Below are 23,747 nucleotides of genomic sequence, written 5' to 3' on the forward strand. Positions count from 1 at the left end.
GCAAGGTACCTTGAGATGGAGTCTTTGGTAGAACAATGTCAAGCAAAACTTAGAGATCCAGATTCAACTAGGACAGACACAAAAGTAGCAAATGCACTCCGAGATGACAAAGCACAGAAGGACACCGAGCTGTCTAAAAGAAGCCACAATTCGGATGAAGACCACCTTGATTGTTCTTCAGAAGAAGAACGTTCTTCCACCAAGAGGTCGGTGCACGATGCACATAAGAAGAGCTGTTCTCCCGTGTCTCCTCTGCCTCCCATGTTCTCCAGAGAGACCATCATCTCCTCCAGAGCTCAGTCTCCCACCCCTCGCCTCTGCTGGCCGCCGGTCAGCTCGTCTAGAAGCATGATGTTAAACTGTAGAGAAATAATGGCATTTCACTCCCTTCGAGCGTATCCCTACCCCACACCCATGTACCCCATCCTCCACCACTCGCTCCAGCCACAGGTCTCCTCCTCAATTATGGGTTACACGGGGTTGCTTCAGCCCTATCACCCTCTCATACACCCTCCTCCGTTGACTCCAGACAATCCCTTCATTCCTGGTCTGAAAGGAAAGACCACCTCTATCAGCACAGCTTTAACAGGGTCCATGTCAGATGATCAAGAGAGGTAAGAAATGACACACATATGACACTTTCAATGTATGAATGTTATTGGATTAGATCATTTACCAAACGATGTGGAGTTTCTTTTAAAGACAGACAGCACAAGCTGAATTTATAAGGATTTTTCTTTTTGTGATTTAAATTATAAAATGTTCAAAGCACCTCACATCTAATGTAATGATATTCTTACATCTTATAAAGAGATAGCTCACCCAAAAATGATCCTATTTTCGTTTTAAACTTGCATTTTTATTTATTTATTTTTAATAATAATAATTTTTGGTGGAACATCACAAAAGATATTTTGAAAAATGTCTCCATGTTTCTTTTTTTTTTTTTTTTTTTTTGTATGTTCATACAATAGAAATAAGTCGTAACCAAAACTGTTTGGTGAACATCCTTCAAAATATCTTCTGCAGAAGAAAGAAAGTAATTCAGGCATGAAGGTGAATAAATAATAAAAAAAATAGTTAAAGCCCTTTAAGTGTTCAAATACTTGTTCAGCCCTCGGAATTAAACAATGAATGTTCAATAACGAAATTATATATTTTTTAAACATAGAGCTTCAGAAGCCATCTGAGTGTTGCCAGCATGGTGAAAGAATTTTTTTTTTATTTTTTTTTTTTATGATATGTTCAACAGGAAACCACATTATAGTCAGCTAATTTCAGTGGAACACCATTAGCCTGTTAAACTTGTTTTTCACCAATCCAACAACACATTTACAGTTTTAACCTAGAGCAAACACCGCAAAATCTGACCTTACTTTCATTTTTTTCTGCCTTTGCATCAGTTAACGTCACCTCTCATTGAATATTAACATATTAAATATTTTGAATTTTTCAATATTTAAAATAGCAAAAAAAAAAGGAATAGCTACTACTAAAGTAGTGAGTAATTTTTTTATGTTTTATTTATTAGATTTAAAAAAATATTTTTCCAAATTTTGGTGTTGTCTGTACAGGCCAATATAGTGTTGCTTGATTTATTTAAATTATTTGTGACCCTGCACCACAAAACCAGTCATAAGGGTCAATTTTTTAAAAAAATTATATATTTGTATATCTGGAATCTGAAGGGTTAAAAAAAATCTAAATAATGAGAAAATTGCCTTTAAAGATGTCCAAATGAAGTTCTTAGCAATGTATATTACTAATCAAAATTTAAGTTTTGATATATTTACAGCATGAAATTTACTAAATATCTGGTAGCACTTTATTTTACAGTCCTGTTCCTCATGTGTATACTACTCATACTCATGTGTGTACTTATTATAGTTATTACAATAATGTATTATGTAATAACTAGTTACTAACCCACCGAACCTACTCCTAAACCTAACCCTACATGTACAGTAATTCCCTTGTATTACCAGAACTTTCTTAGATAAATACACCGTAAATACACTATAAATACACTGTAAGTACACATACTGTAAAATAAAGTGCAACCAAATATCTTCATGGAACATGATCTTTACTTAATATCCTAATGATTTTTGGCATTAAAATAAAAATCTTTAATTTTGACTAATACAATGTATATTTGGCTATTGCAACAAAAATAGCCCAGCGACTTAAGACCAAAAAAATAAATAAATAATAATAAAAAAATAAAAAAAACCTTGTGATTGCTTGAAATTGACTTCTATCCGGATTAAAATATTTGACTTCAATAAACAATTTTTTTGTGTTTACACTGTAGTGCCTAGCAAGTACACATGATACTCATTCTTAATTTTTTTTATTTCACCATTATTTTACTTTCCATTATTTAAATAGTAGTAAATTCTCAAAAGCTTTTTAAACAGTATTGAAGGAGTTCACATGTGCACTGAAAAATCTGACAATTTTTCCTTCACTATCAGCTCCAACTCATCCTAAGTAATTAAAAATATTTTTATACAATAGCTAATACACAAGCATTATATTTATCTACAACACTATTTTATAACATGTTGTTTTTAAGTTGAGAAAGAAATTCAGTCAAGCGTGTCAAACTTTTGACGGGTGGCATATATGCTTGCATATGTATTCATAATTGTGTGTGTGTGTGTGTGTCTATGAATGTAAATTAGATGATACCCCTCTTATTCTGTACTTTCCAACGGACACATTTTCCCCAACCAGCCCCCTTTTCCACCTACAACAGTTATCTTTCTACAGGCTCCATTAAAACGAGGGGAACTAATAACAGCCTGTGGTTCCACTGCAGTGGAATAACAGTATTTACGCAATGAAGACGAATATGTTAGAGTTGCAATGGGTTAAGAATAATAAATATTTTAATTTAAATGTAATTTTAAATGTATCATTTGTATATATGTGCTTAGGCTCACAAGGAGCCGTAAGTTACACATTTAAGTAATTTGAGTGTTTTGTTTTTTGTGCTTAATTTTAAGTGTTTGAGCCAGTATAAAAGCACAGAAGCACCATGTTAAATATATACTGGATATGTTGGCGGAGTGTTTTGGAACATAACACTTACTATAAAGGCCGAAACTGAGGGGAGCTCCCCATTTGTCCCCAACTTTACAAACAGTAAACATGAAAGTCAGTCATCTCCACCCTCGGAGCAGGATGTTCTATTTCGGTCTCATTTTTAGCCAAAGTCTGTTCCACTCCCTAATTTGCCACACACACACACACAAACAGGTGCCCCATTCAGACAGAGATCTGGATGCTTCTTTTGCTCAATGTATGGTGAAATGAAACATCTGAGAGCAGATGCAGTATTTCTTAAGCTAAGCACGCATAGGGAAACCGTACAAGCCACCCACACACCATTTTAGACTCAAATATATCATACTTTGTGGTTAAACATCCCAAATAATGTAAAATGTATAAAAGCCCTTCAGACTAATGTAACACATTTGGAAGAGCACATTATTTCTATTTTGATTCTAAATACATCGAATCGCATGAAATCGGATGAGCTATCCTGCACACTGTAGATGCGCTGCAGGTTGCTCGACTCCGGCAGAGGAAACCATTGTCTGCTTGCTTTGTTTCCTGCTACCTGAGCACAAAACCTTTGTTCCTACTCTTTTTAGTCATAGAACGAGGTGATGTAAGTCTAATTTTTATTTTTTTTATGATTTGCTAACATAGATTTGACCAGTTCGAATGGCAGTTTGTCGCCTCATGTCTACATGCGTTGGGCTACGGAGCGTGTGCGCTGTATGTCGATGTTTGTCCGTATATTTTTTCTTCACACACTTAACACCTACTTATTTCTCAGTATTTTTTTCATTCTGAAACATCGGGTACATCCTGGGATCCTTTATAAAGCTTTTAAGAAGTTCATACAGACATCTGTAGAATGCTTTACCTTCACAACAGTCCAAAAATATTTTGTTTTGTGTAGAAAGTCATATCTAGGCATGTGTGCATTCATCTACAAACATCTGATCTACTAGTTTAAATAATGTAAGCTGAGGCATGTGTGTGTGTGTTTGTCTTTTACAAAACTTAAATGATAGCGCCTTTTCTTCTAAATAAAGCCGCAAATATGATAACACATTGGTGGTAATCAGCAGTAACACCTGAAAGCATCAGGTTTCTCACTTCTCATTGACCTTTACCTGCTTGTCTGAATTAGCTGTGGTCTAGCAAACACACTAGAGTGTGGAAATGCAGCTCTTGAAGTGCAACTGAACCTGCAGGTGTTAACTGACCAGATCAACAAGTGGTTTAAAAAAAACAGTAGCGGAAAAGGCAGTGACTAAGTTTGAAGATATTTGTTGATGATGAATAAAGTCCTAAAAGCAATCGTCTATGCTAGATACACATTGGAAAATATGGACATCTTTGAAATGAGCATTAACGTGACGACATTTTCCACAGGAAGCCAAAGGTTCAAGAGGAGAGGGAGATATGCTGCAGACACTGCGGTAAACCAGCTCTGGAAAACCCCTGGAGGCCAACGCCTGGGTCATCAACCTCAGGTAATATCACAAAAATGAGACTAGACACTCTTTATCTGCCCAGAATAAAGAAGGCATATAGATAATCATACAGAAGCTTGCAGAAACAAACGAAATCCACGGCAGTAAGCTGCAGATTTTGTCCGGGATGCATCTACTTTTCACGCAGATCAGAGGAATGGATGCACACAACAGGATGTAAATGCTGTGTATCTCTCAAAGAGCTGAAAGATGGCGGCTGTGGCCTCTCTTCCGCTTGCAGTAGTAAAAGAAAGGATAGCAGACAGTGAAAAGTAGCAAGATTTATTCATTCTGTAAAACTGAAGTATCGTATGAGTTTGATTCTTTTGAAATCTTTCCGAAACAATACCAAGCCAGAATTTCCCATTAAAATGTTTTTTTGTACATTTATTTTTACACAGTACATTTATGCATTTAGCAGATGCCTTTATCTAAAATGACTTACAATAGAGTAACAAAAGCAATTTTTTTACAAAGCTAATGATATTAATTTACAACTCCATGTTTACCAGGAAACAAGCCTAGGCCAGACTGACTAAATTATTTAAATTAATTCATTTAAATGATTTTTAAATCACTTTCTTGATTTTTATGAATTAATTTTGTAATGCAATTCTCTTTTTTTATCCACATTTTGACTCCCAAGGAATGCACAACTTTTTAAAATCTATACTTTCAGTGCAGTTTAAAGTTGCTTTTGAATAATACATAAATAAATGCTAGCACCTTAATAACTAAAATGTGAATGTCATTGCCACTTCTGAAAATGTTTTTAATTCAAATGCACTGATTTGCAAGGCAATACAGGCTCACTTTTCAAACAGATGTAGTTTTCAGCATTAAACGTATTCAGAGCTTCCTGATTGTCAAACATTAATGCAATGAACTATAACTGTGGATATTCTTCTAGCACATCCGTGTGAACCTGAAGGAAATGACTTCATACTTCAGATTAAAAAAAACACACGCTGACACCCGTTAACGAAAGTAAAGTTAGTTCTGAGAAATGCTCCTGCAGCACAGATGCCGACTAACAAAAACATTTGCGTACTGTAAGTTCCTTGACTGTCCAAAAACACTTTAGGGGTTACTGTGCAGTTCAAATGGTGGTTATGCTTTGTCCTGGTTTGCATATTGTTCTCAGGACACAAAGGCAGAAGCAAATGACCCCTTACCTTCTAAACTGGGGTGTAAAGCTGTATGCAAGAGAGTGCTGTGTGGCTTTTGAATCGTGGTGCATCAGCACAGTCCTGCGGTCGATCAGCTCTGTGCTTCATGGTGGTTTGTATACAGTACCAAAAGAGACGTGTTGGCTTGTTCCTCTTTCATCCAAATTGGGGTTAGAGCGCTTTTTATGTGTGCTCGAGCATATACACTCCTGAACATATTGGGGTGAGAATGATAGTAACACATTTTTATGAGATGTTTATCTTTAAGAGACTATGTAACTTATGTGGTATATTACGTGTGAGTAGTTTTAGTTTAAAATAAATATAAATGTATATTTTTGTAATTAGAGGAACAGATCACGCAAAGATTGGCTTTGCGTGAAAATTGGCTGAAAATACTGAAAGTATTCACCCTCAGGCCATCCGAGATGCAGATGAGTTTGTTTCTTCATCGGAACAGCCTGAGAAATTTAGCATTACTTCACTTGCTCACCAACAGATCCTCTGCAGTGAATGGGTGCCGTCAGAATGAAAGTCCAAACAGCTGAGAAAAACATCACAATCCACAAGTAATCCACATCTCCAGTCCATCAAATAAATGTCTTGTGACGCCAAAAGCTGTTCATTTGTATGAAACAAATCCATCAATAACTTTAAAGCCAAATTCTTTTTCCAGTGAAAACATCAGAATCAGGAGAGAGATATACACAGGTCAAGCACCGTTTATAAGTGAAAACAGTCCAAAACATTTTTAAACAAACATGTCAGTTTTGCTTTGATGTGAGAGAACAACAGTGTTTGGACTTTCATTCTGACGGCACCCCTTTTTTTTTTAGTATGCATATTTCATATAGTCTCTTAAATATTTCATGTCTAATAATGATAAAAATAGCAAAGTGTCGTATTATGTCGTTTTAGAAGAATAGCATGCCAACAATATTAGATTCAATTAAGATTCAATTCTGAAAAATAAGATGTATATTTTCTTCGTCTTTAATGAAAATGTTTGTCACAATCTAAAAATGTGGCGGCATATGACTCATTCAACCTGACAACATTAGGTTGCGCCAAACTAAAGTCACTTTTTGCAGGTTAACAGCTGAACAGTTTTCACTTTTTACAGATCGTCCAGATAGATTTTGGATTTATAAAAATGCATCTAACAACATGAACCCTCAGTTTTAAGAATGCTCAACGTCATCTTTTCTAACAGCAATGTTGTGCTGTAAAGGCGCAGGTTTCTGCAGCAGTTTTATGTTACTGTGCTGCATCCTGAGTTAGTGTGAGTGAGAGCGAGAGCGCGAGAGAGAGAGAGTGAGAGCGAGAGAGAGAGAGAGTGAGAGCAAGAGAGAGAGAGAGAGAGAGAGATTGTGTGTGTGGGTGGTATATGGGAGTTTATATATGTGTGAATACACACTTGGGCACATATGTTTGCTTTGGTTTCACACGACTTTCACGTTTGCTTTTGTTTCAGCGAGCTCTGAAGTATAAGCTTACACAACCGTGCAAGTGTCCATATGATTATCACAAGATCTGTCTTCATGAATATATAGGCAGAAAGTGCTAACCATGCTTTTTCTTCACATTTAAGCTGTACAGGAGAGGATGTGGTGTGTATGTATGAGTGTGTGTGTGTGTGTGTGTGTGTGGACAGGGAGAGCTATAAACTAGGCCGCACACCAAGAGAGAGTTGCCACAGGATGTATTTATCTAAAATTGGGCCCCTCGGCTGCGCACTACCAAAGCTCAGATGTCACTTTATTTTGGACCATAAATCACTTTTAATCCCCCTTTACAGATGACTGAAAAATAAACATTTGGTCGCTTTATTTTAACAGAACTGGATATTAACCAGCAAACAATAATGCATGTATGATGTGAATGAATAACAAAAACTTATATATTGAAATATACAAAAGCCCTAAAAGGCCATACATTTTTTCTTTTATCGTTTCACCTTTAGATTTTTAGTGGGGGTTTTTTTGAGAGTTGTGTTAAATTTCTAATGGCCGATGCAAACCATTTAATCAGTGCATCATGCAGTCCTCTACACTGGCTGAGAACGACCACATAGGTATGTCTTCAATGATAAAGATGTGGTTTCCTTCCCAAGTCATTTGAGAGTGGTCAATATGAAAATTTATTTTGTATATAAAAAATTAAAAAGGATACAATTCAGATTTCCTTGCATGCAGTGAAACACAAGAGCTTTTCCGAATTTATAGCAAAGTAAAAAATAATTAAATATTGTATTAAATAAAAAAGGCTAAATATATGCCCCCTTAGTGCTATCAGACTTTGGTTTTATATATTCTAATATAAATGTTTTCGGTGCATTTTTGTGGTTTCTGTAATAAGCTTAATTATATTGATTCTGTTATTTAACACATTAACTGACATTAATAATGAGCAATACATATCTATTAATCTTTGTTAATGTAAGTTTATATTAAAACTGTTCATTGTAAGTGTACGGTTCACTACATTTAAATAGATACTTTTAATTTAATGTATTAGTAAATGTTAAAATTAAGTATTTTTCATTGTTAGTTCTTGTTAACGAATGAAGTTAACTTATGTTAACAAATGGACCCATATTATACCCTTATTTTTAATATTAATAATTAGATAACACCATAAGTCTCCTTTCACTTTCACACGTGGTTAACTGGTGTTTTAACGAATGGAACAATTGTCACCAGCAGCGCGTTAGACAACACTCAGACAAATTTAAACACATTTGAGTAGACATGAGGGGCCAAAGAGCTGACCAGTATCACACCTAAAATAACCCTGCGTTCTTGTGAAGCGCTGCTTCTGTTTCGGACTGAGGCTCGGTAACCATAATGATCTGTTGAGAGTTTTAGTAGAAAGGTCACTATTTCTGTCACTGGTTCATTGCATGAGATACCATTCAAGGTTATTTGAGATGCTCAAAACGCATGCATAGCTTTGAATTGGAAACGTAGGTAAGTGCTAAGATGAGTTGAAAAATTAATCTGTACATTTTTTAACAAAAATGAAGTGCTCCAAAAAAAATTGAAATTTCCTCACCCTCAGGTCATCCAAGACGTAGATGAGTTTGTTTCTTCATCTGAACAGATTTGGAGAAATTTTACATCACATCACTTGCTCACCAAAGGATGCTCTGCAGTGAATGGGTGCCGTCAGAATGAGCGCCAAACAGCTGATAAAAATAAATAAATAAAAATCACAATAATCCACGAAGACTTCAGTCCATTTCGTTAAGCAAAAGCTGCATTTTTATGATAAACAAATTCTTCATAAAAGACGACATAAAATACACATCCTCTATCCATATATGGCTAATAAAGGTGTCTCGTTTGAAGTGCAAACAGTCCTAAATTAACCAATATGATTTTTAAGATTTTTGATGTGAGAGGACAAAACGGAATTGACTTTTTCACTGGAGTTTTCACATTTTTCCGTTTCGGGGGAACTATTCCTTATAAGGAGAAAGTAAAAAGATAAATAGACTCTGAACACTATGTTTATAGTGAGCCACATTTGGCTGTCTGAGGTTTTATTTTGAAATGAAACTGCATTAGAAAGATCCAATGATAACAGAGAAGGGTTCTATTTATAGTCCACCAGTTTTTCACTCACTGTTCTCTCGTCATCTGTTGGCAGGTTCGGGGGAGATGGCGCTCAGGTGTAAGTTCTGCGGCCGAGGTGGACGGGACAGGCGATCTGTGCGCTCACTCAGGAGGGGTGTCGGAGGGGAGAAGCCTTACCAGTGCAAACAGTGTAGCAAGAGGTTCAGCCTTAAACACCAGCTGGACACACATCACCGGGTCCACACAGGTACAACCGGCCTTTAAACCCATGGGCCACTTTCCTCCAGCGTTGGAAGTTTCTAGTGATCATGAAGACCTGTGTTTAATCATTGCTGGAGCTGAACTCTGCTGAAAAGTGGCTCTATAGGAGCAGGATCAGATAACATTCATTTAAATAAAGATTTCACTTTCTGAGAAACTGAACGTGGCATTTCACTGTATCAAGATTAGATCTGTAATCTAAATTAAGTGGTATTTTAGTATCACTGACATACTATTGCACTTATTTATTTTTTTTAGTTAGTTTTAATAGTTCTTATTTGCTTAAGCTTTAATTTTGCTTTTTCAAATTGTGGTTGCAGTTGAAGTTTTTTTTTTTTTTTTTTTCATTTTATTACTAATTGTTTTTTTTATGTTATAGCTTGTATATACTTTTTTATAGATAATTTAGTACATTAAATTGATAATAAACTAAATAATAATGACAAATGTTGCTTCGGCAGCTAGCTGATATAAAATGATTTTTTATGTTTGTTTTGTTTTTTAGTTTAAAACAAGTCCATCACTTATAACGTCAAGTCTGTATTTTATTTAATGTGATCTCCGTGACTTAAAAATATCAGCTCTATAGATTATTTTCTGTTGTCTCTTGGTTTGACAGCTTTCTCAGAAAAAAGGCTTTGATTTTTTAAGGGTTTTTTTTATTCTTATAATTTTTTAAATATTTTATATAGATTTTATATGCAATTATACATATATATATATATATACACACACACACACACACACACACACACATATATAGATAGATAGATAGATAGATAGATAGATAGATAGATAGATAGATAGATATAAATGTTTTGTTTGTTTTTTTTCATAGTGCTTTAGCTGCCAAGGAAACATTTCTAATTTTCTAAAGTTTATTTTGTTTTATTTATATTTTATTTCATCTTTATTTCCATTTCCAATTTTTTTATTATAGTTTTAGTTAACAATAACAACACTGACTACAAAACTGATTAGGGATTATGGGAAATCATGATAAAATCTGCAGCTCAGTTCTCTCTCCTCGTCTCTCTTCCAGGTGAAAAACCATTCGAGTGTCGGCTGTGTGGCCAGCGTTCACGTGACTATTCGGCCATGATCAAGCACCTGCGTACCCACGGTGGTGCCACTCCCTACCAGTGCACCCTGTGTCTGGAGTTCTGTAGCAGCCTGGCAGCCATGCAGAAACACCTGAAGAACCACCCCACGCAGGACTTCCCTCCAGACTGGAGCCTGAGCAGCACATACCTGTACAACTGCCACACCTGAGGCCTGGGGGATAAAACATGTAGATATGGAAGGTTCAATACGGTTTTGTTATTTTTAATACATTTATGAATTATTTTGAAGCCATTATGCAAATATGATAATATATTTAATATACATACAAAGGTCATTTATGCCAGCTGATTTTGGTTTTCTTTGAAGGACGACTAGTTGGGTGAACATTTCACTCAGTACTTAAGATGGAGTAGACTGTAATTTGTCGATGCTTATAATTTTCTCTGAAATATCATCACAACAGCATGCAAAATATGTGTTTGTTTTTATTTATTGAGCTGGTCAAATCTGTACCATTTATCTAAGCACACTCACTATGTGATCTATTTACGCACTGTATACAATCTTTTAATAAAAGCATTATAATTAAAGCAGTAAGAGTTTGTCAGTGGCTGTTTTAATGCAGAAGAAGAGCAGCATACAGAACAGCAAGCAGCTTCAGGTCTGGAAGTATGTGTCAGTATATTATGAATAAATTAATTAATATTGTTTTAGCTTTAAGCACTTAAGACAATTCGTGTACAGTGATAAACTAGACGCAAATAAAATATTTCTGTCTTCATTTACAATTATTACGACAGAAGTTACCATGTACCGTAAAGTAACACTAAGACAGAGTAGACATATTTTGAATGGCCATCAATGGTGAAAGGTGACTAATGGTGTAGTCTCTGCATCTACCAGCAGGAGATGCCAAGCAGGTCAAATAACATAAAAAGTAATCGTCGTTAGTTTTCTCAATCTGGCAAAACCTGGTCATGTGGTTGCAGTTATGATTTGTGGGAAGGATATACCCTGGGGTTGAATGTGTGACGCAACCAGATGCTTCTTAGCTTACTGCAACTCTAGGCTACATCAAGAATACCCAAACATTTTGCTTTAGAGTGCACAGACAACTTAAACGTGTGCAATAATAATACTTCAACAATTGGGAATCTTTTTTTTTTTTTTTCAAGAATACAATGCACTGTACTGGTCTCTTCCACGCCATTATCATATACATTTTTATAAATGTACAACTTAACTTAGGTTATATGGTCCATAAGAATGATTATTAAATAAAGTAATTCCTTTAACTGGACTTAGCTAAGTGTTTTAATTTTTTTTTTTTTTTTTACTTTAGACTATTATTCCTACTTAGAGCATATTAAATATGTATGCCAGTCGAGCTGATTGTACATGACATTGTTTTGATGTGTCACGGTCATGCCTCCTCTCCTAACAAAACGGTTTAGTGTATCTTATTTAATGTGTTTTCGTTTATTGCATGATGTTCTGTTTTTCTCTGTAACCACTTACAAAGTTGGCAAATGTACGATGCCTAGTGTTTAAAAACCTGTTCCGACTCTAAATGTTGCGTAAATGTTGCGTATTCCGTCCAAAAGACGGCGTTCCCACACATGAGAGAGGGAAAGAAAACAACCTCTGCGGTGATCGCACACACTCAAAAAGTAGGTTAAATGACATAACCGATCCAGTCTTTATATTCAGAATTATTCAGGCTACTAAAGATTTCTGGACATTCCTACAGCGAAAACATATGGTGAACTGACCCTGAACCGGAAAGAGGAAAGAGGACCGTCAGAATCGCACTCACAACAACTAAAGAGATTCGCATTCGTTGACTTCTGACACTCGCTCCTCCTGGATGTTGTGGATAGTGAAAGTACATGCTCCTGGTGTTTTTATAATGTCGTCTTCTTGGTCATCTCCCCCCAGTTTCCAGTTAACACTGTCTTTGAGAGATTCCTGGAGCTCCAGTCCCACTCGGAGGGTCTGCAGGTGATGATGCTGTTCCTGCGCGCTGCACGGCGGAAGAGGCGCGGGATACGTGCTGTGGAAGCGTCTCAGGTCCACTCGAAACGCCCCTTTCTCCAGTGTCATGCACGACTCAAAACGGGCTCCCCACTCGATCTCCGTCTCGATGTAGGAAGTCTTCGCTTGGCACATCATTCCTGTCAAAATAAAGTTGCCAAACTATCTCAGAAGGAAACACTACGTCCACTAGATGGCGCCACGCTGTAACAAATTGCATGGTTTTAATCTGGCGCGGTTTTTCCATTTAATTAAATATAATTTAATTAAATATTTTGCCAAGAGTTTATTTTTCCCATGGTTTCACATCACTCTCATGATAATTCAGCACATATCTGCCCAAAATCTCATTACTTTTGACTTTTAGTCACTTCTTTAGTTAGTTTTCACTGCTGTTATAAGTGTTGTTGAATAAAACTAAACATTTAAATGATGTAACTGAAATCAATCTGAAATAGAAATAGAAATATTAGATTAAATTTGAAATGACGCCTTGGAAACTAACTAAAATAAAGTTGACATAAAACTAACAATTCAACCTTAAATAAAATCAACACAAAACACTAAAATAACAATATGTCCATGTATACTACTATTAAAAAAAAACTAAACTAAATAAGTTCTTGAAAGGTTTTTCACTGATGAAAATTATTATTATTATTATTATTATTTTCAATTGAACTTCTTTTATGCTTTGTTTGGTTTCAAACTCCCCATTTCTCAACAGCCCAGTGAGGAAGTGAATAAAATATACCAACTAATACAATTTTTCTTGTTTTCTTGCATTCATAGTTCTTTAGCATGCCATATTGGTTTGTCATGGCAAGACATTTGCGTAATTGGGTCAACAGGTAAAGTGGGCTATGATTGTGAACACACCTGTTGCTTCCACAATTCCCTCCAAGATGACAATAATCTCAAACTGTTGCTTCCGCAGCTCCTCCGGCCCAAGCTCCCAGAAAGGACTGCTGGAATCGATGGTGTGTTGAATGACCTGCGGCTCCACCAGGAACAGACGGTCAGAGCCACTCTCGTAGCCCAGGTCGATCTCAGACTGCTCCAGTGGGAGAAATTCCCCCTCTGACGTCTGCCGAGACTTGATGAGTTTAGCGCGTACTTTGGCATCCACCATGTGGCTCTCACGCAGATCGCCGAGACGGAACATAAGGCAAAGACAGTCATCACGGTTGGCCACAACACAAGTCCGGCTGAAAAGAAGCGTTTCTGCACGCTTCTTCGGACGTGAGATTTTGACGAACATGCAGCCCACCATAAGGGCATCAATCATGGAGCCCACAATGCACTGCGCCATGACCAAAAGCACACCTTCGTAGCAGCGTGATGAGACCGTCCGAGCACCGTAGCCAATAGTTCTCTGTGTTTCTACTGAGAAAAGCAATGCTGACACAAAGCCATCTATATTGGGGTAGCAAACATCAGCGTCACCAGGAACTTCGAGATCTCCACGCAAGAATGCATTTAGCGAATAAAGCCCAGCGAAAATAAACCAGGTGACTGCGTAGCACATCATAAACATGAAAAGAAACCATCTATACTGAAGATCTACAAAAGACGTGAAGATGTCAGCCAGGAATCGTTCTCTCTCAGCCATATGTGCCAAGTCTACCCTACACTTCCCATCTTTGGAGATGTAGCGGCACTGTTCGCGAAGCTCTGGTGGACAAGTTGGAGTCTGTGCATTCTTACTTTCTATTAGCTTGTTGCGTGCTTTAGGACTGCACTCTATGTCCCGTACAGGTGTGTAGAGAGCACTGCGGGACGGGGTGCTGCATAGAGGGCTTGTGCTTGGACATGTCATGTTGGGAATGCTAAGAGCATGGCGACAACATGGCCGAATGTTTGGCTCACGTAAAGAGCAGCGCCTCATAAGTGCCAGCTCTGCCTCGGTAGGGGCACAGATACTTGGTCTCTGGCCACGCATGTACCCACGCTGAGGGCTGTAGGGTAAATCTGTGGTGCTCTTGTGGCGCCGAATAGACACGCTTGGTTTGGAAGTCTGGTTTGGCATAATGTCAGGCAAAGGAAGGGAGTTGCTTCCCGTTGAAACGGGGCGAATGTTGCTTTGAGGGAGAATCTGGAAAATAACACAGATGACGACATAAATCGTTTTTTTGCATTTCTTAAGAAAGCCGCTATAGTGATAGCTCTGGTGTCGATATTCTCATGCAATTAGTATGATTATTAAAACTCTATAGTTTTCATCCTTACTGTGAACAGGACTATACAGTGATTATCAGTTGTTAAGGTCTTGTATAATTTCATTATACAAAATTATTGTGTCACTTCAGAAGACTTATGTCATATGGACTCCTTTATATTTTATATAAACAGTTTATATTTAAGTGCTCAACAAAAGACTGAAAACTGGTTTTGAATGACTTGAAGGGATAGTTCAACCAAAAATAAAACCTCTGTCCTCATTTACATTCTAAACCTATGTGACTTAATTTTAAAGTGAAAACAGTTTGAAAAAAAAGGATCCTAATGATTCATTGTTTGGATGATAAACATTTTACTGAGAATGTAAACATTTCTGTGAAATAGTGTTTCACGGATGAAGTCATGCTGGTTTGGAACTACATGATGGTAAATGATGACAGAGTATCTTATAAAGAATGAGTAAAAATGATTAAAGAAAAGAAAAATAGTCATGTTTCAACATTAGTGTGTGTTGATAAAATCCACCCACTGTAGGAATATACAACTGATGGCGCACTCCATCTCCAGGTTTACACAACGCAACCCAGCTGGATTTGGGATTTAGATTGATGATTGTGGTAGGTCTGGTCCTGTCATCATCTTGCGTCTGCCCTGAGGTGCCTCTGCCTTCTTCAACAGGAACACTTCTGACTCCACTCATCGTGACTAAAAAATGGCACTACTTTACGCTAGTGTGGTGAAGTTGGATCCAAAACCTTCTAAAGAAAAGAGAACGTCATATATTTCTCTGTAGTCTTAAATAATGAAACTACTTGTAAAACATCACTGTTTAAGAGTAATTAGAAGCACTTCAATGTACAAAAGGCTATTTCTTTATTTTTTTAAATCGATGAAAATATATGAACTGTGTGTGAGCAAGGATGGATGGGCTTAAAGAAAGCAGTCAGACAGTCTGCTCTAAGCTTCATTGCTGCTGGTTCAGCAGGATTGAGTCTTTTCCTTCCCCATCAGGAAACAGACATTAATATGCTTACATGAGACTCCAATAAACTTTACTCTGATGACTAAGGCATTAAAAAGGTTTAACTCATGATTGCTTATAGGCCAATTGTTTATCAGGACATTGAACTGATAAATGCATCCAATGCTGCATTTGCAATTTAAGATATCTTTTAGATAATTACTAAAAGTTCCCTACATCAACGAGCCAAAATTGCAATGCAAAGGTATCAGAGAAGCTCTTCTGAAATAGAACTAAAGATGTCTTTACAAAGTCGAGATAAGGCTGCTCTGAGCCTGCTCAAAAGTCAGTTTAAAGGCGCATAAATGCCAGACTAAATTATGCCTGCTCAGTCCCACTTCAGCCCCTAGAATAAAAGTATACAATTGTAATAGCTGTCTAAATGCATTATTGCCACCTCTGAACATCATTAAAAAGTCTGTGTAAAGACACTTAAATGCCACTTTAGAAGTGCTTAAATGCAACCGTTGAGTTTACAACTGTTATCAGATGTCTTTACTCACACTGTTTAATGCTGCTCAGATGTGGCATAAATGCATTTATACAGATATGATAACCATATAGCTTGGTACTAGTCTCTGGCCAGGTGGGCTGGCATTATTTAATCAGGCATTACATCTTTACCCAGAATTTTGAGCAGGCACAGAGCAGCCTTAACTCTGTGTAAAGATGCATTATGTGTCTTCACAGACTGTTATACTGTATATATAGCAACATGTCATCAATAAATAAATGAGCACAGAGCACTTTAAAATAAAATTAAAATCAAATCAAGTCCAGTTTCTAGCTATTTCTAGCTAAGGCTTTTAAAATAGAGCATTTTATTACTTTTTCTTGTTCCCCAAAGCATGAAAAGTTAAAAAAAAAAAAAAAAAAAAAAGCAGTCAGTCTTACCTAGGTAGTGTGATTCCAGCAACAGCACTGGGCAGCCGGTCTCACAAGCAAGTACTGAGAACAATATGGATGTCTCGATCTGGACATCAAAGTTAATCAAGATCAGCTTATAGTAATCCAGGTGTCTCAACAGACTACAGCAGAAAGGACAGATCAGTAATGTCATATCGCCCTTGGCATCCAAACAATTGAAAATGATTAGCTCTGTCAGATTACACCGTTTTGAGGTAAGGGTGACTAAAAAAATAAGACAAAAAGATGAAAATGTCAAAAGCATGAACTTGACTTAGAGAAAAATACCTTGTTTAAACCTAAAATATCAGACTTTAATTATAGTCATTGTTTACACATTCTCTGGGAATTATCCTAATCACTGTGTCTAAAATGAAGGGTTTAAGACGTAGCCTATAATACAGAATCATTTCATATAAGCATCAAAGAAGCGTTCCGAATGAAACCCACACGGAAATCATCTTGTCCTGTATTTAAGGCATATGTCTTATGAACTAGATCATATGAATAAAAAACTCTAAAGTGAGAATTAATAATTCTTCTTTGGACAAGTGTTACAAGAGAAATACAAGAGAAAACATGGGCATTCCAAACGGAAGTGAACATGACGTTCTCCCTTCGAAGGGCAGTGCCCTTGAAGTTTGTCATTTGAAGGGTGTAGGACATTACTGTCGCATTTGGAACTCCCTTGGCAAAGGAAATAACTGACCAAGTGTTACCTTGGCAATGCTGCGAGTGCAGCATGGGTGCAGCATTCAGCACTCAATAAGTTGTTGCAAATAAATATTAATTCTTATTATTTTTTCTATTCAAATATTGTTTAATTGTGTCTTATTTACTTGCTTGCACTACCATCTTATATTTCCATCACTGACGAAAAATATTTTGACAAATTTTAATAGTTTTAATAATTACTTAAAAAAAAAAAAAAAAAAATCTAATCGAAAAAGTGTGTGTTAGCATGGATGATTTAGGCCTACATAAACTTTCATGTGTCTGCATACTGCATTGTTTAAGATGGCTTTCAGTTCAATAAATAAAAAATAAATAAAAAAACTACATTTTGGATTTTATTCAGCAAAAGTGGGCAACTGTGATATGTACTGAACTTTACTGTAACTGACAGATTCCGTCCAAAACAAAAAAACAAAAACAGAAAAACAATCCAAAAGAGTGGGAGGGAATGGCAGTCTTCTGGTTTTGGGACAGAAAGGGGCACTACAATGACCCACAGTTACGACAGAGTGAAATTACAAGAGCAACTGAAATTGTAATGCTATACATACATTTTACAGCAAATTAGAACATTTGCGAAATTCAATTCACTAAATTAATTTCAAAATAAATGTTCACTGCTACGACAGTGTGTAAACAGTTGGTTAGCTTATTTAATTTGAGTCCACTGTGGAGTTGTTAAAACATCTCAAAAGATTTAATGACGGCTTTTATCTCAGTTGATTTAATCTGGGTTGTGGCTAAAGTCAGTTGTATGTCTTGTCTTTCTCTTTCATTCAGTAATTCTGTTTGTTAACAGCAGCTGTTCATCTCTAAAGCACAAACATCACTTAATAATTCACATAATTATCTGAACTGTATTCATGTGTTTTTGCAGAAGAGAGATCTGTTAGTTAGTCGGTTAGAGCCTGTTCTTCAGTCACACTGCATGATGTTCTGCTGCTTTATTTACAGTAAAGATGTCTTTGTTGAGTACTTCAGCAGTAAATGTGGAGTTCATGCAGGAAAGATTACTTTGTTAAGAATTTCAGCAACATTCATCACAACGTTTGTGTGTGTTATTGCTGATGAAACGTTTGTGTGTGTTATTGCTGATGATGAACTACAGTGATTCGAGTTAAAGTCATGTCTGAACTTTACTATTATATTAAGTGTTTGCAGTTGTATACTAAGAAATATTCCTTCTCAGTGGACTCAAATGAAATGAGTTAACCAAATGTTTACACACTATCACAGCAGTACAAAACCTTAGTCGGAAGTTAATTTAGCGAATTGAATTTAACAATGTTATTTACTGTAAAATGTATGTATAGTATTACAAGTTCACAGTTGCTATTGTAATTTTACTCATTTTTAGAAACTTCTACTGTCATTTTAATTATAAGTTTGTTGTATGTAACAGTATAATTCACAGTAAAATCAGTACATAAAAAATAAATCGTAGTGGAGAGCGGGGTCGAAAGTAACATGGAAAGAAATTAACAAAGCGATTTTCTCAGAGCCTCTTACTGCATTTGCATCCCAAGGTATGACAGCATGTCTAGAGGCAACCCTTGACGGAAATGTCACGTAATTTCGTCATCATTTCCTGCCATTAGGTACGTAATTTTTTTAACACAAAAAGTTAATTATTGAGGCTGTAATTTTTTTCAAATTAGTTGTGTTGTTTTTTCTTGTTTTATGTGTCACAGTAATGATCAATCTACATGTTATTTGCATTTTCAGAGTTTTTCAGTATAAAAGTAAATCGGGTTATATATATTTTTATATATATATAATTATATATATATGATTATTATTATTATTATTTATTTTCAAAAAATAAAGGACAAAATATGTTTGCAGTTACATATTAACAAGGTCATAGTCAGGTATACTTAATAAAAATAAGACTAACAGAATTTCTGTAAAATGATACTTTCGCCCCTGCTCTCCCCTAGTAGTATACGTAGTATAGGCTACACATGGTCCTCTTTAGACAAACAAAACTTTTCAAAACTCAAAGTGTGAAGATGATTTTATTCTTCAACACGAGTGTGTCGTCATTGCTTTATATTAAAACCCACCCAACTCCTTCAATTCAACTCACAGCAGCTTAGCTTCACACAGTCGATCACGTCAGGGAGAAACACTATATCATCCTCGATGACTTCGGATAGGTGTTTAAAAGGGACATTCTGGAATCGTTCTCGGTACAAATGTGAGCCATGTGAGACTAAATATGGAATCAAAAAAGGTACGTTTTAAATTGTGTGTTCGATGAATCGCCTCTTAGTCCATTATGTACATGTAACTTGAATGCGAATTACTGGTAGGGTGAATTCAAATAAATTGGGACACTTTTTGCCATTGAGATGACCTGGAAAATGTCCAAGTTATCCTGAATTAATTTTAAAGGTAAAATTTCTCGTCGCGCAAAAGAGATGTTGTCGACAGCACAGTCGATAATAGTCAATTACCCAAAAGACTTTCTTACAAAACATACAGATTTTATATTTGTGATGTACAAATTCATAATAAAGTGATACATCGATCTATTAGACATCGAGAACACTGATCGCATCTTTAAGAGAACGTGTCTGTAAATGAGTCTGTTGTGCGAAAAACAGCCTACAGTGTAACTTTCAAGAAAGAATGCTCGTTTACTCATCGTCGTTCTGTTTTGAGGACAGGTTACGAATTTACTGAAAACTGTGGGTGGTCCGACGAACAACAACAGATCAAGTCACCTTACAAACCATGCAGATATGGGACATTTAATGATGGATCTCAAGTCAAATGCCAAAATTGTCATTCTTGCCCAACTCCACTTTTTCCAGCGTCTGAATGCAGCACAACATCGGATGCAATCTGCTGTAGACAAGGGTACGTTTTAGGGTACTTTCATTTTTTTTACTACTATTAATTTGTTTGTTGGTACCAAGAAATTCAGTCTAATCTGGATGGATATATTGCTAAAGTTATTTATGGCTAGTCCACGATAACGGTTTGCGTTTATTCATTTTTGATTAGAGCCCATATTACCTCTATCTACACAAACAAGTTAGCTTGCTTTTCTCTCTATTCCGATATGCAGTGATAATATTGCAAATGTAACTTTTTTTTTTTTTGCAGGGAGCAGGTTTTTGATGGAAAATGCATCCCTCAACTGCCACAGACCACAAAGATAACAGTAATAACGATTGTTCCACTTACTTTTCAGCTCTCTCTACTGCTTTTTCATCGAAAACAGAGATATTAGCATAAACCAAAAGAGAACAAATACAACTGAAATGCAATAGAGCTTAATATAGGCTGTTGTTCTTTTTAGACTGCAAGTACGCCTGTCTTCACATCTAGCTCTGTATCCAGCTCAAGCCATTCTCAGAGCACTCAAAATGTCTTTAGAGAGCCCTCTGCAGTCACTGAAAACTTTACTCCAAGCCCTCAAAGCTCTATGCCAAACACTTCATCAAGTCCCACTGAAATGTCATCATTTAATCAATTCATAGGTATTGTTTTGCATCTCTTTAGCATATAGCCTACATAGGCTACAGTCCAGTTCAGAAGTTTGAGGACTGTACGATTTTGTATGTTTCTGAAAGAATTAATCTTATGCTGTAGAAAAAAAAAGTTAAAACAGTACTATAAAAAATATTTTATTGCATTTGAATATTTTTTTTAATGTAATTTATTCATGTGATGGCAATGCCACATGATCTATCAGAAATCATTTAAATGTGCTGTTTTGGTGCACAAGGAACATCTATTATAATCAATTGTAAAAACTGCTTAATATGTCTTATATCTTTTTAAAAGGATTCCTTAATCTATAAAAAGAAGCAGCATTTTTTAAATACAATTTTGTAAAAATGTAAAACATTTATTTTTTCCTGCTGAATTAAAACATCAATTTTACTGATCCCCAAACTTTTGAATTGGTATTGTACACATTTACAATATATCACCAACCCAAAATGTGTTCAGTACTTTTTGTTGATCTGTATCTAGATTGCTTATTAAAATTGAGACTATTCAGTTTGTACGTAAAATTTGAGAATTTGAAGGTGTTGGCATCGATGCTGATGAAAAGCCGATTTGATGGTTTGTTTTCTCATGCTTTTTTGTAGGGATCTATGTATGTTTTGGGATTTTATCAACTCTCATTCTGGTGTGTATCTTCCTTTTCATCAAGAGGTCTAAGCCTTTCAATGAAGGTCAGTGTAAAATATGAAGGAAATCCTGCCGGTTTTATACATACTAATATTTCCTGTTGTGACAGACTAATGCTGATCCAAAATATTTTAAAATTAACTCCTTAAAGACTTTCCTCTTGAACTTCTCTTGTATTTACCAGAATTTAAAAAATGCTGTAATGGAGCTAGTCATAAAAGCCTGTCCAAAAAGAGCATTGGCAGATATGAGGAGGCCATCTCTTACAACATAATCAAAGAGAGTAGTAACAATGATCACGTAACTGGATTGTCGCATCTGTTAGGTGGGTATTCAAAGAACAAACTAGTTTCACGTGACCATAGATAACTCCTGATTACTGCTTAAGTGAGAAACTGTTAATTTTCTGTAAATCTATTCACAGCACCTGAGGTCCAGGATGCACCTCTCAAAACCGTGCTGAACAACCTGGATGTTCTTGAGGAGCTTGTGTTGGTATTAGACCCAGACATCTGTGGTGCCAAGAACACACGTCACCTTGCCGCCCATTGCTCCTTTTCCTTTGCCTGGATCAATTATGCATATTCCATGAAGGACCACAAAAGCCCCCTCGTCGCCGTTTTGGAGGGTGTCGTCACCAAAAACCCAGACTGGACCGTCAGCCACCTCGCTGAGCTGCTAACTTCCATCGGTCGCAATGATGCAGTGGAGATTTTAGCGAAGCTTCCTGCAGGTGTTTAAGAAAAATTCATGTGATATTTTAAGTACACAAAACGTACTCCGTTACTTAACGTAACCTCGGTTCCCTGAGATAGAGGAATGATTTCTGAGTCTTGCGAGACGCATATGGAAAAAGCGTTTTTTATACTGAGCTGAAGCCTTTTTCATTCATGCAGTAAAACTGCATGGCCAGTGGTTCATGCAGTTTATTAAAAAAAAAACTAACCCATGGCTAGGGAGCGGAGCTACCCTTGCCGAGGATTGCTTAAGTCTGATCATTCAACCCGCAAGCTCGTCGTTGTTTTCCTCCAAGGTAAATAGGAGAGAAACCGGATCGTGGGAAGGCCGCCTTCAGCGAACGAACAGGGGTAGACTGCTTTCCTGGTAAAAAAAGCAGGCCGCCTGTGAGCGCAGTCATAGTGAGACACAAATTTGAAGCTGCCAATGGCAGCATCTGCTCCGATCTACTTCAGAGGATAGAGCCGCTTGATGTAAAGAGGGGCATTGATCTTTACATGCGAGACACGGATTGAAGCATAGTGGGAAGAGCAGGTACGCAGGCTCTGTATCGGTGTGAGATCACTTAGACCCGGTTGCTTAGTTTCCAAACTTCACCGTTTCTCTCTCCGAGGCTTGCTGAGAGAGGAGAGACGTAAGAGTGGGGCTGTTCAGTGAAAGTCGGTCCGCAAGAGGAGAAGAGCGACACTCATGCTTGCGTAAGTGCATAACTCACTGTCTTTCTGCAGCTGAGTGCAATGGAGAGAGGTCTTGATTCGAGCTGCGAAGGTGTATTCATTGGCAAGCGGCATCGGATCAGCGTGTAGTCGTCGCTTAATGAGAAGAAATCTAAGAATCCTGTGGCGAACACCAGCTTATATAGCCAGAACGCCCCACCCATTCTGCCAGGTTTTTTAATACACTACACGAACCACTGGCCGTGCAGTTTCAATGTTAAATGAAAAAGGCTTCTGTTCAGGAGAAAAAAGTATTTTTTCCCATATGCGTCTAGCAAGACACAGCATGAGTATAGTATTGAAAGGGAAAAGTAATTCACATATTATACTGTATTATTCAACATAACCTCATAACTATTTTACATGTGGACATTTTTGAATTTGAATTTTCATAGGAATCAAATGGTAGTGTGCATTTATATGAAATTGCCCACTTGAAAATAGTTGTTTTCTCACGTGATAGAGTATTTTTGTTCCTATAAGTTCAGTATTCAATGATAGTTGCAGTCCTGGGGTAAATCTGGGGTTACTTTGGATGAAAACAACACGCACTTAATTCATAACAGATGTGCATCTTGAGGCAATTTAGAAGCATTTAGAAACAAAGTCGAGACACACTTCTTGGGGTTTATCCT

The 23,747-nt window shown here is 36.6% G+C and overlaps 3 protein-coding genes across 4 annotated transcripts; 2 read left to right on the forward strand and 1 right to left on the reverse strand.

Annotated features, from left to right (window-relative positions):
- The first annotated feature begins 372 nt into the window (after nucleotides 1-372).
- LOC113077793 (zinc finger and BTB domain-containing protein 16-A-like) lies at nucleotides 373-10,869 on the forward strand. Its single transcript, XM_026250062.1, has 4 exons — nucleotides 373-614; nucleotides 4,456-4,556; nucleotides 9,377-9,550; nucleotides 10,607-10,869. Exons 1-4 carry the CDS (start codon nucleotides 373-375, stop codon nucleotides 10,834-10,836), a joined length of 747 nt encoding a protein of 248 aa, XP_026105847.1. The 3' UTR covers nucleotides 10,837-10,869.
- Nucleotides 10,725-14,728, reverse strand: LOC113077815 (G protein-activated inward rectifier potassium channel 3-like). Of its 2 annotated transcripts, XM_026250079.1 has the most exons (3): nucleotides 13,543-14,728; nucleotides 12,446-12,803; nucleotides 10,725-10,839 (listed from the first exon to the last, which is right to left on the reverse strand). In XM_026250079.1, the coding sequence occupies exons 1-2, from the start codon at nucleotides 14,690-14,692 to the stop codon at nucleotides 12,451-12,453; spliced, it is 1,503 nt and encodes a 500-aa protein (XP_026105864.1). In that variant the 5' UTR covers nucleotides 14,693-14,728; the 3' UTR covers nucleotides 10,725-10,839; nucleotides 12,446-12,450. The 2 variants fall into 2 exon arrangements, with proteins under 2 accessions (XP_026105864.1, XP_026105863.1); XM_026250078.1 differs by lacking the exon at nucleotides 10,725-10,839 and having other exon boundaries at nucleotides 12,424-12,803.
- Nucleotides 14,729-19,651: 4,923 nt separating this feature from the next.
- LOC113077787 (IGF-like family receptor 1) lies at nucleotides 19,652-23,517 on the forward strand. Its single transcript, XM_026250055.1, has 7 exons — nucleotides 19,652-19,742; nucleotides 20,179-20,371; nucleotides 20,621-20,678; nucleotides 20,817-20,923; nucleotides 21,614-21,702; nucleotides 21,843-21,983; nucleotides 22,083-23,517. Exons 1-7 carry the CDS (start codon nucleotides 19,652-19,654, stop codon nucleotides 22,397-22,399), a joined length of 996 nt encoding a protein of 331 aa, XP_026105840.1. The 3' UTR covers nucleotides 22,400-23,517.
- Nucleotides 23,518-23,747: the final 230 nt, after the last annotated feature.

Source organism: Carassius auratus, unplaced genomic scaffold, assembly GCF_003368295.1.
Source record: "Carassius auratus strain Wakin unplaced genomic scaffold, ASM336829v1 scaf_tig00023221, whole genome shotgun sequence".
Lineage (NCBI taxonomy): Eukaryota > Metazoa > Chordata > Actinopteri > Cypriniformes > Cyprinidae > Carassius > Carassius auratus.

What these genes read in the sequence shown, in the direction of transcription:
- LOC113077793 (XM_026250062.1), top strand. Translation starts at nt 373, where the DNA reads ATGGCATTTCACTCCCTTCGAGCGTATCCCTACCCCACACCCATGTAC. An exon ending in ATGTCAGATGATCAAGAGAG is followed by an intron (nt 615 to 4,455) that starts GTAAGAAATGAC and finishes CATTTTCCACAG; the next exon opens with GAAGCCAAAGGTTCAAGAGG. An exon ending in ACATCACCGGGTCCACACAG is followed by an intron (nt 9,551 to 10,606) that starts GTACAACCGGCC and finishes TCTCTCTTCCAG; the next exon opens with GTGAAAAACCATTCGAGTGT.
- LOC113077815 (XM_026250079.1), bottom strand. Translation starts at nt 14,692, where the DNA reads ATGCCAAACCAGACTTCCAAACCAAGCGTGTCTATTCGGCGCCACAAG. An exon ending in GGGAATTGTGGAAGCAACAG is followed by an intron (nt 12,804 to 13,542) that starts GTGTGTTCACAA and finishes TTATTTTGACAG; the next exon opens with GAATGATGTGCCAAGCGAAG.
- LOC113077787 (XM_026250055.1), top strand. Translation starts at nt 19,652, where the DNA reads ATGACTTCGGATAGGTGTTTAAAAGGGACATTCTGGAATCGTTCTCGG. An exon ending in CACAGACCACAAAGATAACA is followed by an intron (nt 20,679 to 20,816) that starts GTAATAACGATT and finishes TGTTCTTTTTAG; the next exon opens with ACTGCAAGTACGCCTGTCTT. An exon ending in GTCTAAGCCTTTCAATGAAG is followed by an intron (nt 21,703 to 21,842) that starts GTCAGTGTAAAA and finishes TGTATTTACCAG; the next exon opens with AATTTAAAAAATGCTGTAAT.